This window comes from Schistocerca piceifrons, chromosome 3 (assembly GCF_021461385.2).
Source record: "Schistocerca piceifrons isolate TAMUIC-IGC-003096 chromosome 3, iqSchPice1.1, whole genome shotgun sequence".
Taxonomy (NCBI): domain Eukaryota; kingdom Metazoa; phylum Arthropoda; class Insecta; order Orthoptera; family Acrididae; genus Schistocerca; species Schistocerca piceifrons.
The window spans coordinates 758,810,452-758,825,945 of record NC_060140.1 but is presented as its reverse complement, the minus strand read 5'-3'; the positions used below and the strand labels follow the sequence as shown (position 1 = coordinate 758,825,945).

At 43.9% G+C, this 15,494-nt stretch overlaps 1 protein-coding gene across 1 annotated transcript in view; it reads left to right on the top strand.

Annotated features, from left to right (window-relative positions):
• The window catches only part of LOC124789035 (sodium/hydrogen exchanger 3), a 627,528-nt gene that overhangs the window by 451,379 nt on the left and 160,655 nt on the right, over window positions 1–15,494 (top strand). Inside the window, exon 2 of the mRNA XM_047256324.1 lies at window positions 10,088–10,548. Within this exon, the coding sequence (XP_047112280.1) occupies window positions 10,088–10,548 (461 nt within the window). The remainder of the gene's footprint in view (window positions 1–10,087; window positions 10,549–15,494) is intronic.

The window sequence follows — 15,494 nt, the reverse complement described above, 5'->3', positions numbered from 1 at the left end:
CTAATGTTCCAGCAACCTGATGATATCCCTCATGCCGCTTCCTTACCGCAGTGGACTTCGTCAGACGCTATATCCACCTACATTCTTACAAAGGCCATATATCCTCATTGCCCATCTCTCTCCACCCCACCCTGCAAGCTCTACTCCTTCTCCAAGAATCTCATCACTGCTGCTCTCTCCTATGTGTCCGTGATAGGGATACACTCACAGCCACCAGCAACTACAGAGAAAGCAGTGAACCATCCTGAAGAGAACTGCAGCAAGTTGGTCGAAACGTCGGCAATTTAGTTGCTGTACAGTGATGTGTCCCAATACCCAAAGTTACTTTACCCAAAATACAGAGAAACATCAGGATTTTATAAAACGCAAAAAAAACTGGGACTGGCTTCAACATGTACCAGACTCAACGCTACACTCCCCATTAATCTTCCTAATACTGGGAAGCATTCTGCCGACTCACTGGCAGTTGTCCCGTCCCTCACTATCTACTCCTGCACAACAACCATCTCCTGTCTGACAAATCTGAGCAAATCTGGCCACTTTGCGTGATATCTCTCTGGCTTCTTCTCAGTTCCTGATGAACTTCGTTTTGATAACTCGCTGTTCCCTACAATCCAAGAACCCACAGATACCACCATCTCACCTGTGGGTCCTAGCTTCCATTACCCAGTGAGCGTACCACAAACAAAATTAAATACACTAATCACAGCACACTACAAAAAACAAGTACTTCACAAAAAATGTAACACTTGCTCTGGTTGCACGACTGCATTACCTGTCGACACCTCAAAGAACACCCCTTCTCCTTTCCAGTTATCCTTGCAATCCTTTATACCACTCTCCTCTTCACAGGTTACTACCCGGAACTGTGGAAAATTTCCAAAATCCTACTTTTTCTCGAAGCACACAAACTCCCTAAACATATCTCTTCTGACTACCCCACCTGCCTCACCTCAGTTTTTACAAGGTCTTCGAACACATTGTCTCCTGACACATGCATCAACGTTTAAACTTTAAACCAACACCACCTCATTCCTGTTAACCAGTGTAACTTTCATCACAACCTCTCCTCAGATAACCAGCTCTACCTCCTCATCTCCTATCCCACCAGCTCAGCCACTGTAAAACAGCTATTTTTGCCTCTCTTGACCTAGAGAAAGCCTGGGACCATGTATAGCATTCAGGTCTTCCTTCCATACTCCAGACTCCAGACTTACACATTTCCATTTAACTACGTCTGCCCTACTGCATCCATCCTATCTAACTGTCCTTATTGTCCATTCTTTGTCACTATTAACAACACCAGTTTTCATACCTTACATTCTACTGCAGGTGTTCCCAAGGATCCATCCTCCTTCCTTTCCTTTATCTACTCTAGGCTGCCGATATGTCCAAACCACCACCTTCAGTACGCTGATGAGTGATGACACTGCTTGCCTCGTTGTCTACCGTACATCCCAGAAATACCAACGATCCTTCCTATTCCACTTCAATCATAGTACCTCCTTGTGTAACCAATGGCTCCTCAGGGTCATTCCCTCCAATACCCAGGCAGTAATTACAGGATGAACCAGCTGCACCTTCCGCCTCCATCCTGTTAACTAATAATTTAAAATATCTTGGATTAAACATCGACCAGCAACTAACATGGAAACCTTACCTATTGATCATCCAACAGGAAGTCCACAGTAGACCAAAACTACTAAAACTACTAACTGGCTGAACTTGTGGATTGCTCCCTTTCACAGTCATCCACCTTTGTAACATCTCGATCCGACCCATCCTCTCCTATGCCAATGTAGCACGCATACCTGCCCCATCGACGTTCTGTAAGTCTCTCCAGACTCTTGAACATTACGCACTACGCTCGCTATCTGCATCTCTCCCCCAAATGTATACTTAAATATCTTACGAAATTTCCATTTCTTCTCAGTTACAATAAACGCCTTCAAACAACCTACACCATCCGAAAATTCGACTCTAATAAACATATTGTGTCCCCTGTCATTTCCAATCCTCGTGAACTGCACGCCTCTACCGACACATCAAACAAATACTACGTCTGCACACCCTTAAAATCCTCTCCCAACGAAATTTCAACCGTCTCCCTCCCCTTCATCGTGAACTCCGCTGCAACATTTACTCTTCCTAGCAGCTATAAATCCACCCCATCCATTCCTCCTCATCAGTACTCCCTTTTCATTCCCTTCCCATATTTCCTAGATCCCTTTTCTTTTTCCTCTTTCTTTGCCAACTCCCTTTTTCTCCTTCAAATTACGGCCTTAGGACACACCAAAGCCGGTCGCTGTGGCCGAGCGGTTCTAGGCTCTTCAGTCCAGAACCGCGCTGCTTCTATGGTCGCAGGTTCGAATCCTGTCTCGGGCACGGATGTGTGCGATGTCCTTAGGTTAGTCAGGTTTTAGAAGTTCTAAGTGTAGGCACTGATGACCTCAAATGTTAAGTCCCATAGGGCTTAGAGCCATTTGAACCATTTTTGACACTCCAAACTATTCCTCCTTACATGTCTCCCAACATGCATCTCTTCTCCATTGACACTACGCATTAATCCTCCATCCTTATACCTCCGCCTCCCTCCCCTCCTCAAGCCCGACGTTCCACCCCCCTCCCCCCTTTCCCAGGACAGGTCCTTCCAATTTTAGTGACAGTAAAGTGCTTTTTTTACGATCAGCGTTTTAATCATGTTTTAAATATTCTTATTGTTTTTCGTTTTACATTCTATTACTCCTGTTTTAAACAAAGAAAGTCAAGTTTTTTAAATATAAAACCTTCCATTGATTTTTATCTTCAATTTTTTTTAATTCGCTTGTAAATATCTCATCTTTATGTTAGAATTTTTTTTCGTCTTAGTTTTCCTTGTTCCCTTGGGTGAACAGCGGATTCAATGTACCGCTAATAGCCCCCCCCCCCCTCCCCACCCATACGGACGAGGGGAATAAAATAACAATAAAGGAAAAAAGACAATAAGACACTGACAGAAATGGAAAATGTTACACCATGAAGACCTTGACCAAATGCTACCAAACTGGTACACCATTATTTCCACTGCCTGTGGGGTATATTTATTCAAATTTTATCCTTATATTAGCTTATTTTCTGCACAGATAAACGCCATTCCTACAGATGAATGGTGCGAGTACGTGATGAATTTGGCTGCGTCTAACGTTAGTGAAAGTTTTCAGGTGCTGGTCGAAGTACAACACACCCACAGAACAAACACGTGCAGCTTATCGCCTTCTCTTGTATTTTGTGAAAGGTCGAATCATTGGCACGAGGGACATGGGAGCACCATACCGACAGGTAACATATACAGGGTGTTACAAAAAGGTACGGCCAAACTTTCAGGAAACATTCCTCACACACAAACAAAGAAAATATGTTATGTGGACATGTGTCCGGAAACGCTTACTTTCCATGTTAGAGCTCATTTTATTACTGCTCTTCAAATCACATTAATCATGGAATGGAAACACACAGCAACAGAACGTACCAGCGTGACTTCAAACGCTTTGTTACAGGAAATGTTCAAAATGTCCTCCGTTAGCGAGGATACATGCATCCACCCTCCGTCGCATGGAATCCCTGATGCACTGATGCAGCCCTGGAGAATGGCGTATTGTATCACAGCCGTCCACAATACGAGCACGAAGAGTCTCTGCATTTGGTACCGGGGTTGCGTAGACAAGAGCTTTCAAATGAAAGTCAAGAGGGTTGAGGTCAGGAGAGCGTGGAGGCCATGAAATTGGTCCGCCTCTACCAATCCATCGGTCACCGAATCTGTTGTTGAGAAGCGTACGAACACTTCGACTGAAATGTGGAGGAGCTCCATCGTTAATGAACCACATGTTGTGTCGTACATGTAAAGGCACATGTTCTAGCAGCACAGGTAGAGTATCCCGTATGAAATCATGATAACGTGCTCCATTGAGCGTAAGTGGAAGAACATGGGGCCCAATCAAGACATCACCAACAATGCCTGCCCAAACGTTCACACAAAATCTGTGTTGATGACGTGATAGCACATTTGCGTGCGGATTCTCGTCAGCCTACACATGTTGATTGTGAAAATTTACAATTTGATCACGTTGGAATGAAGCCTCATCCGTAAAGAGAACATTTGCACTGAAGTGAGGATTGACTCATTGTTGGATGAACCATTCGCAGAAGTGTACCCGTGGAGACCAGTCAGCTGCTGATAATGCCTGCACACGCTGTACATGGTACGGAAACAACTGGTTCTCCCGTAGCACTCTCCATACGGTGACGTGGTCAACGTTACCTTGTACAGCAGCAACTTCTCTGACGCTGACATTAGGGTTATCGTCAACTGCACGAAGAATTGCCTCGTCCATTGCAGGTGTCCTTGTCGTTCTAGGTCTTCCCCAGTCGCGAGTCATAGGCTGGAATGTTCCGTGCTCCCTAAGACGCCGATCAATTGCTTCGAACGTCTTCCTGTCGGGACACCTTCGTTCTGGAAATCTGTCTCGATACAAACGTACCGCGCCACGGCTATTGCGCCGTGTTAATCCATACATCAAATGGTCATCTGCCAGCTCCGCATTTGTAAACATTGCACTGACTGCAAAACCACGTTCGTGATGAACACTAACCTGTTGATGCTACGTACTGATGTGCTTGATGCTAGTACTGTAGGGCAATGAGTCGCATGTCAACACAAGCACCGAAGTCAACACTACCTTCCTTCAATTCGGCCAACTGGCTGTGAATCGAGGAAGTACAGTACATGCTGACGAGACTAAAATGAGCTCTAACATGAAAATTAAGCGTTTCCGGACACATGTCCACATAACATCTTTTCTTTATTTGTGTGTGAGGAATGTTTCCTGAAAGGTTAGCCGTATCTTTCTGTAACACCCTGTATATATAGTTGGCTGTAGTTTACTGATTACAGAACTGGTGGTGGCAAGAAGAACAGGCACAGGACTGTGTAGGAGGACTAAACCACGAGGATGTTGTAGGATTGTCCGATTGGCTGTGACGAATAGAAGAATGACAACAGCTAAATCCAGGCAGAGGTTTTAGACAGAGCATGAGCTCGAACCGTTCGGAACAGATTACTTATTGGAGTTTGGATTGAGATCCTGGCGATCATGCGTCGCTTATCGTTGACACCATACCACATACAACAAACAGTAGCAAGGTGTAAAACCAGAGTCAGCTGGGATATTGAGTGGCATACCGTCGTCTTCGACGATGGGTCTCGCCTTGTTTATTGCGGCCATATCGGCGACAGTGGGTCCGTAGACGACCTGGTGAAAGCTGACAAGAAGCAACTATTCTCATCTCTGTAACACGGAGGTGATGGATTTGATAACAGGGCTGCTGTGATAATTGTGAAGGGAGGGTGAATGCTCACTAATGTATAGAAAGAAAAGTAAACCCTTTTGGCATACTCAGAAAAGGTGCACAAATATTCAGTCATGTTTTGATACTGTTTCGTAGTGGTGCAAAGACTGGTAACTTCAGAAATGTAAAAATATGCACTTTACAAAACGAAACAAACGTAACATCGTATGACTGAAATATCAGTAACAGTCGCAGTCTGTTAACTCATACAAATATCTCGGTGTAGTAATTTGTAGAAACATGTAATGGAACAATGATATAGACTCCGTCGTAGGTAAATCAGATGGCAAGCTTCGATTCATTGGAAAGATGCTAGGAAAACGCACTCAGCCTTAAAAGGGGATTGCTCACAAAATACTCGTACGATCCACCCTACAGTATTCCTCAAATGTGTGGTGCCCGTAGCAAACAGGGTATGACAGCGTGCACACACGAATGGCCACAGGTTGGTTTGTTACTTCGGAGAGCTTCAGGGAAGTGCCGTAAAAACTGAACGGGCGGACGCTTGAATGTAGACGCAAACAATCCCGTGAAAGCCTATTTAATAAAGTTTCAAAAATCAGTTTTAAGTAAGAAATTTAGGTTTATTATAGCCTCTTTCGGATCGCTCCCGTGGAGATCATTAAAACAAGAGTAGGCTTGATTCAGCGCATACAAAGGGGTTTAAACAATCATTCTTCCCGTGATTCTTACGCGTAGCCCTAAGAACTGGCAGGATGAGGAGTACCCTTTTCCACCCATTTCATAGTAATTTGTGGAGTGTAGACGTAGATGTTATTTAACAAATGTCCTGCAAAACTGATGAAATTCTATCCCGCCGTTTGTCTTAGCTTCTCGTGCAGACAGAACTTGGTTTTAAACAGCCAGTATTTGGACGCTGCCCTTGTCGTAATATGATTGCATATAAAATGATCAAAAAAGTTTTCCTGGTCTAAAACCTACTTCTCGATATTGTTTAGACAAGTGTTTCCCAAACTGTATTCCGCAGAACACTGGTGTCCCATAGGAAGTGAATAAGTGTTCCGCGAAAACCTTTTAATAACATGCCTTTTTTTTAAATTTTGACGACACACATTTTTAAAAATATTATTGTGATTCCTGTGTTATTAATTATAATTCAGAATTGAAGTAATCACTAAAAAAATTTCTCATTTTTAAAAAAATTATTAACTTTCAAAGAAGAAAGTATTCATCAAAGTATCGGAATTCTCATAAAGTGTTCCGTCAGAGGAAAAGTTTGGGAACCCCTGGTTTAGACCATAGCATAGTTGTAGTAGAAGTAGTAGTAGTAGTAGCAGTGTTAGCAAACGAGTAGCAAAAGTGAAGAGCCACACTAATTTGTTGCAGAAGCTAATTGGAATGCGACAGGCATCCGATACAAACACTCTGAGAACCCCAGCGCTGGCTTTACTTATCATCAACAGAGTACTGTTCATTCAACTGTATGGCTCAACAGTTCCCACTTCCACCTGTTGACTGTTCACCTTCAGCAAACCATCGTGTACATTGTGGTACGAGGGTTGTTTGATAAATCTGGTAAAATAGCTAAAAAAATTTGTCTCGTAAACAACTTACCTAACTTCTCGACGTAGTCTACATTGAGGGATATACAGTTGGTCCAGCGATTCCCAGCTTTTCCATCCCACTGGAAAAATTGTTTCTGTCAAACTCTGCAAAATACTCGTCGACTACAACTATCACTCCCTCATTTGATGAAAATTTCGTTCCAGCAAGCCAAAGTTTCAAGTTGTATAACAGGAAGAAGCCACTTGGGGCAAAGTCTAGTGAACAGGGCGGGTGAGAAACCAAGTCAAAGCCCAGTTCATGCATTGCCGCCATAGTTATCGCTGATGTGTTGGATGGAGCGTTATCCTGTTGAAAGCTCACTTTTTTGCATACCAAACTTGATCGTTTTTCATCCAGTGCAAATTTAAAACGATTCATCTACCAAGTATAACAGAGTCCAGTTGTGGTTCTGTCTTTTTCGAAATAATTTATGAGGATCATTCCTTGGGAATCCCAAACTACAGTGGCCATCACATTACCAGCTGACAAAATGTTCTTTACCTTCCTCAGTGCACTCTCACCAGACTTTGTCCATTGTTTCGACTCTGGTGTGGAAAGATGCATCCACATTTCATCAAAAGTCACAGTTGGGCGCAAAAAGTCTTGCGGATTGCTATTAAACAACGCCAGACGTAGTGTTGAAATGTTGTGCCGGATGTGCTTTTGGTCGACTTTGAGCAATAGCAGCACTCACCTCACACACATCGTCCTCGTAGCCATCTCAGTTGAGATGCCTATCTCAACAATATCACAGATTTTTATTCAGCGCTCTCGCCTTACCATATTATGGATTTTGCAAATGGATTCCTTTGTGGTGACCTCAGTTGGACGGCCAGAGCCCGCCGCGTCTTCGGTGCTTGTCCGACCATGTTTAACTTCATTAATACAAAAGTAAATAGTCTCTAATGATGGCGCAGAGTCCACGTGGACATCATCCAGTTCTGTTTCGATTTGTGTGGCAGTGCCAAACTTTCAAATGAAAATGTTTAGTAAAAGCACGAAACTCGGTTTCCTCCATTTCCAGTCGCTGCTGATACACTGACCAATTCAGACGGCTATCAATAATGAACTGTACGTTGTTGGAATTCTTTATACGAACCTTGGAATAATCAAGTTTACCAGCCATGTAAGAACACCAAAAATGTTCTATTCTTTCATGAAATTTACTAGACGTATAAAACCATCATCGTGCGCTTCTGCTTGCGTCTGTTCATTGGCTGCTAGTGCTAAGAAAAGTCACCCCACAACTCATAAGAAAACAGTAAGTTTTCTCTTGGTTATGGAAAATAACACAGAAGAATCATTCTCTTCCATCACATGGTATCACTCAGCAAGGTTCTACAATCCGAGTGAAATCTCGTCAGCCCGGGAAACCGCTATGAGCTTGTTAAACAGCACTTACAATCCTGCGGCTGCATGAATCGGAGTGATCATTCACACTCCAGCAAAGCTTCTCGCGAGTTGAAAACGTCACTATCAGACTCTCAGGCTTCAACCTTCCTGGCTCCACCTGGCACAAACCTAACCGAATCGGATATGGGAGACGGTGAACAGCTGCAGCTTTCTGCAGACGAAGATGGCCAGACTTCCCAAACCGTAATTGCACTGAGATGACGCACACAGTGCCGCATATCGTTCAGGACTGCGCCGTACGTGCCGTCGCGGAATCTGTGAAAGAACTAAAGCATCTGATTGGATAGAAGGTCTTTGATTTTTTCCCTTTTGTTTAATTAACTGGTTGTTTATAATTTATATTTTTGTAATATTTAACGCAGTTGTGATTGTCCAAGAGCATTAGACGATAAATACAGAGGGGTCAAAAAAAATGTATCCACTGTTTAAAAGTCCATAACTGGCAAACTAATTAACGGAGTTGTCTCATATTTGGTAGTGTAATAGTTTGTAGTTCCGGCAATCGCCACACAAGCGTTGTATTGCGTTGTTTTGTTTTGTCAGATGGCAGTCGCCATATAGTCAGCGTTCAGACAGAGCCACCGACACGTTTAACGATTCATCGCATTCGAGACAAATTTAAAGCCGAAGGCTGTGTTAAAGATGTACACAAACAACGATCTGGACGACCTGTAACAGTAACAAGTCCAGCTGACTCCCGTCGTGTGTTACAACAATTCACTCGCTCACCACAGAAGTCTGTGAGACAGTGTGCCCGTGAAACTGGAGTGAGTCGCTCAAGTGTTCGGCGAATTTTGAAGACAGCAAAGTGGAAGTGCTACTTCCCACGATTGCTACACGCAATGAACGAGGACGACCCAGATCGTAGAATGGAGTGCTGCGAGTGGTTTACTAATATGGTGCGCAACGATGAAGAGTTTGCAGAGATGATTGTGTGGTCTGATGAGGCACAGTTCAAACTCAATGGTACTTTTACCTGTGGGGAACACTAAAAGACGTCGTTTATCTACTGGGCCGCCGAAAATCCGAACGTCCATGTAGACAAAGCCATGAATTTTCCAGGAGTAAATGTGTGGCGTGGGTTGTCTTACCGGGGCTTGATTGGGCCGTTCTTCTTTGGCGGCACAGTTACCGGTGAGAAGCCTCAGACATCCATTTTACATGCCATCCGAGACTTGTATGGAGACGGAAGAGTTTACTTTCAACAAGATAGTGCCCCAGCCCACTACCAAAATCGTGTTAGGGCGTATCTCGACGAAAATCTACCAGGAAGATGGATAGGCCGTAGAGGTGCTGTGGAGTATCCACCACGTTCCCCAGACCTCTCTCCTCTGAACTTTTACCTGTGGGGAACACTAAAAGACGTCGTTTATCGACAAAAGCCACGCACATTGGATGAACTTCGAGAATCCATCGTACATTCATGTGCAAATATCCAACTGAACACGTGCTGCAGTTCGGCGGCATCGTTTGTGTGTGTATGTTAATGGTGACCATTTCGAACACCTACAGTGATATCTTTAAGTTGGACTTTAAGCTACACTTTCACCAAAAATGAGACAACTCCGTCAATTAGTTTGCAAGTTATGGACTTTTAAAGAGTGGATACATTTTTTTGGACCCCTCTGTATAAACGTCATACTGTTGTTAGATGCAGTATTTGGTGCTCAGAGCTGGAGAGAGTAGTCCACAACTGACGGCTGCGTCATTTCTTTCTGTGCAGCCTTCCATATGGCGCCGAAGGTGAGCAAGATGTTCCCGGAGTCTTGCCTGCTGATCGTGGTGGGGCTGCTGATCGGGGCTATTCTCTTCTACGCGGGCAAGGTGCACGTCAGCACCCTTACGCCCGACATCTTCTTCCTGTACATGCTGCCGCCCATCATCCTGGACGCCGGCTACTTCATGCCCAACCGGCTGTTCTTCGACCACCTGGGCACGATCCTGCTCTTCGCCGTGGTGGGCACCATCTTCAACACGCTGACTATCGGCTTGTCGCTCTGGGCTGCGGGACAGACCGACCTCTTCGGCTGCGAGACGCCTCTCTTGGACATGTTCCTCTTCTCTGCACTCATCTCGGCAGTCGACCCCGTTGCGGTGCTGGCCGTGTTCGAGGAGATCCACGTCAACGAGATCCTCTACATCGTCGTTTTTGGAGAATCGCTGCTCAACGACGCCGTGACAGTGGTAAGTTAGCGCGAGCATCCCGCTTCTCTAAGACGTTAAGCTTACTGCGAAGGCGACGGGAGAACGATAGGAATATGAGGTTCCGTAAAATCACAACGGCATTTGGCGAAGTAATAACTTATAGTCGGCAGACGTAGGAATATGTGAATATCACCAAGTAACTTGTTGAAATCTGCGCTGGAATATCTGAAAGGCTCCACAAGTGCTTTTCACAGAGTTGTATCCCGTGTCTTTTGTTGGTTTTGTTCTTTGTCAATGATCTACCATTTGATTTGAACCAGGACGAAGAATTAGTTTTTTTAGCAGATGTATTGTTGTCAGTCTCTGTACCAAATTTCACCATACAAAATAATGAATCACGGCTTCGTTACAGTCCTTAATAAATTTTGGACAAATGTCCTTTATTTAAACTTTGAGGAAAAGGCTCATCTACGGTTGTACTATCAAAATTCTGATGTCTCCAGTTTACGTAACATACAAACGAGATGTGATGTCACTCTATGGACGTGCATATTCATGAAAACTAAAACTGTAACAATCTGATTGTAAATACCTTTAATCATTATGTTCAGTTACTGCATCTTTTATATATTTTCTAACTTTACGAGCAGCCGAATCAGTAGATTAACGTACTAAATGAAAAGCACCAGTTTGCTTTTGTCCTACAATATTACTTGTATTGTTACCCAGTTTTCGGCTTACAAGACCATCTTCAGACATTTTCAGACATTTACTGTCTAAAGATGGCCTTGTAAGCCGAAAACCGGTTAACAATAAAAGTAATATTGTAGAAAAAAAAGCAAACTGGTGCTTTTCATTTATTATAGTGTTGTTCTACTAAGAACCGACGGAGGATTCTGTTAATAAGATTAACGTACATTTCGTATTTTCATTCGCTGATCTCACATAGGATAATATTTTTGAGTAACTTCGCACTCAAGTAAACGGCCTGCATGTATTGGCATATACATGTGTATAATTCATGTGTGCAACTCTGGTTCGTATGACCTATTAAACATCATAACGTTTATCATGAACATTATCTGTAGAGAACTTAAGAAAACGAACTAAATAAGCATTAAGCATTGCAGATAGAAATTGATTACTGGTATCTCTTCATTGCATCTGTGCAGGGAAAAGCCTAGCATGGTTTGCCGAATTTAAGTTCGTTGTTGCAGTTCCACATAGGTTTCGTCAAACAGTTGGGTTGGCAACTGTTGACCGCCTTCATGTACCCACTATGGACTGTACCACTGGAATCTGTAAACTCGTAAAAATACTTGGGTGTAGCACTTAGTAACGACATGAAGTGAAAGATCACGTAGACCCAGTACTGAGTAAAGCAGGAAGCAGACTTTACTTTATTGGTAGAATATTAGGGAAATACAGTCAATCTACAAAAGAGATTACTCACAAATCATACGTGCGACCATCCTAGAATACTGCTCAAGTGTGTGGGACCCATACAAAATAGGACTAACGCCACCCAGGAGGCTCACATCATTTTTGCGAGTTCGTGCTTGGCCACTAGGCGGCCCCACCCCTGCAGCACTACTTCTATTTCCATGCTGCAAGTCTATCCTTCTAGTATCCTTTTTCGCATCTACCTTTCCATTGGATGATCTTCTTGGTACCGATTGTCCTTGGATCTGATTTATGATTTTTGGACCATCGTTTTCTTCCCTTCTGGCATTTTACAACTTTTCAGTCTTAACTACATGGCCCCATTGTTGGATCTGACTTGCTACTCCTTTTACAAATTTTACAGAAGTGCGGATAATGCAGGGAAAGTCGTCCAGCGTAGTGTATATTCCATCTTTTGTACGTTCTTTCACTACACCCGTTCCTTTCTTTCAAAGATACTACGCCCAAAACGGTAACTATTCTGTTGTGATGGGGAGATCGTCATGTACCTTCACACCTTCTGACCACGCAGGGATCACACTGTTGGTCCCTGAGCTGGAAACTCCCCACTCAAGCCAAGGAGTTAGTGTGCCTCATGGCTGGGGCACAGAGACTCCAGGCAATGGTTTACAGGCCAGGTAACTACTGCTGTGGCTGCGTGGCAATCATGAGGAGAGCCTGTGTTCTGAGTGGATGATACCACAGCCGAAGATTCGCACATGAAGTGAATTAAACTGTCTTCCACAGGTAGGCACAAGACTCCAGCAGACTTCTTAGATGGTAAAGATCATTATAATGCACAGAGATACGACCCCGCAAAGTTTCCCTCCTGGATACGCCATAGGAAGAGGAATGGGCCAGAGATCTTGGAGCGAAATACTTCACCCAATTGTACTGACGGGGATACTTTTACTGCAACACAACCATTATTTTTCGTTGAAAACACCGAAGACAAATTTGGGGAAGTGGAGTCTCTGGGGAAAATGCGAAATTGTGCGTTATTAATTAAAACTTCCTCTGCTGCCCAATCTACTACAGCTCTTCAGGCACGTTATCCTCTAGGCGACATACCTATGACCATTGCTGTACACAAAACTTTGAACAGGGTCCGAGGAATCATCTTCCACAGACATCTTACACTTACAGATGAGGAGCTCCAAGCTAATCTCCAACAGCGAGGTGTCATTTTATCAGATATCTATTAAAATGGTCCAAGGATAATCATATGGAAACAGACACCTTTATTTTAGCCTTTAAAGGAACGTCCTTCTAGGGAAGGTTAAGGTCATGGTGCACAGGTCTGATGTGAAACTGTATGTCCCACCGCCTGTGAGGTGCTTCAGATGTTTATGCTTTGGGCATATGTTTTCCTGCTCACAGCAGACCCAAAATGCAGCAACTGTGGACGATCATGTCACAAAGATAGTCCTCCTGAAGAGTCACCTTTATGTGTCAAGTGCATGGAACATCACCCTTCACATTCGCCAGTTTGCCCAGTTTTCAAGAAGGATCAGAATATCCAAGAACACAAATATATTGACCATCATATACTGAGACATGCCTCTGGTGTTATATTCTTTGCCTCTCTGTCAGATTGTATTCATGAGGTTGTGCAAGGCATCTGAGATGCAATCATCGCGCCGCTGGAACTGCCATTCCTGTTTCTTCAGGGCTCCAGACCAAAGACACTGCAATAGCTTTTCGAGATAGCCGATGAGCCCTGCAACGATTCAAATGACGTCCTTTGCAGACCAACCTTATCGCTTTTAAGCAACTTCATGCTAAGGCTCGTTATTTAATTAAACACAGTAAGAAGGAATGCTGGGAGCGCAATATCTTCTCTTGGGACGCAAGCCTCTTCATCTCAGGTGTGGACCAGTCTCCACAGTCTTATGAACTGCCAACTTTCAAAAGCTGTTTGTGGTCCTGCCCTACAGGGTGATCTTTGTACTGATTTATCAGTTTTTGCAGAACACCTCGTGACCTACTTTGTGATAGCATTGGTGTCCTCCTCCTATCCAGCTACGTTTCTACTGCAGAAGCGCTGAGCTGAAGACATCCCTTTACATTTCACTCTTCATCAAGCTGAATCCTATACTACTTCAGGGTCTCGCCTCGGCCCACGACACAGCCTCGGGCCCTGTTTCAGTTCACAATCAGATAATTCAACACTTGAATGTTCCTCAAAGTCAATATCTCGTCTTCAACCAGCTTTGGCTCCAAGCCTTCCCCTCGCAATAGTGAGACAGCATAAAGGTCCCAATCCTTAAGCCAGGAAAGAACGCAATGTCTCTTGACAGTTACCTGCCAAATTAGCCTGACCAACATTCTCTGTAAGCTTCTTGAAAGGATGGTTGCTTGCAGATTATGCTGGGTACCTCGAAGCTTGGGGCCTATTGTCTCCCTTTCAGCATGGTTGCCTGGAGGGACGATCCACAATCGAACATCAGCTTAGGTTGGAAACAGCAATCCAACAGGCTTTTTGGAAACGTCAACATTTTGCTGCAGTCTTTTTTGACTTGTATGAGGCATATGACATCACTTGGCGTCATCAAATTTTACTCACCATTCATAACTGGCACTTTTGAGGGTCCCTACCACTTTTTATTTGTCTGTTTTATCCCACCGATTATTTTGGGTTAGATTCGGCACTTCTCTCAGCTCCCCATGGATTCAAGATAACGGCGTCCACCAGAGCTCTGTGTTGAGTTCCTTATCGCCATTAATAGGTTATTGAGCTCGGTTGGGCCTCTGGTCACCCCTGAATTGTATCTCAAAGATTGTTGTATTTGGTACAGCTGCCACATGGTAGCCTCTGCTGAACAACAGCTCCAATGTGCAGTCCAGTGGGCCGCTACATAATGAGCTTTTTACCATGTTTTCCAATTCTCCCTTACAAAAACGGGGTCTTTCGTTTTTGCTGTTGTACCACGGTCCATCCTGACCCAGCACTCTGCTTAGGTGTCCAGCAACTGGATGTCATAGTCCAGTTTCATTTCTTGGGCCTCCTTTTTGATAAAAAGCTGACCTGTCTGTTCAATATTCGTCATCTGAAGACTAAATGTGTTTAGAAGCTTAATGCTCTCTGTTTCCTTGCCCACCCATCTTGGGGTGTAGATTGTGCTACACTTTATCCGTATTTACTGAACCTTGGTTTCATATTGACTGGACTACAGCGGCAAGGTTTATTGATCCTGTAGACAGTCTCCTTGCTGAAGTGGCGATCTTCCCCCTTCACATTCGATGGTACTAGCTCTTGATCTCCTTTACCATCACTATTCGACAGTTCCGTTATGATCACATGTATCCCTTGTGTCGTTTCCTGATTCCTGTGCTTGTGAGGAACTACCGTTTGGAATATGCCTCGCTTCTCTCTGCCAAGATCTCCATCTCCAGTCCATGGATTGTGCTCCCCATGTTATTTACGCAGCCTCAGCCTGCCTTGGATGTTGCTCAAGCTATGGATTAGGACTGATTTCTTCCAAGGTCTTAAAGTCTCGGTCGCCCCCAAAGACCTTTCAGCATCTGTTCATCATCCAGTT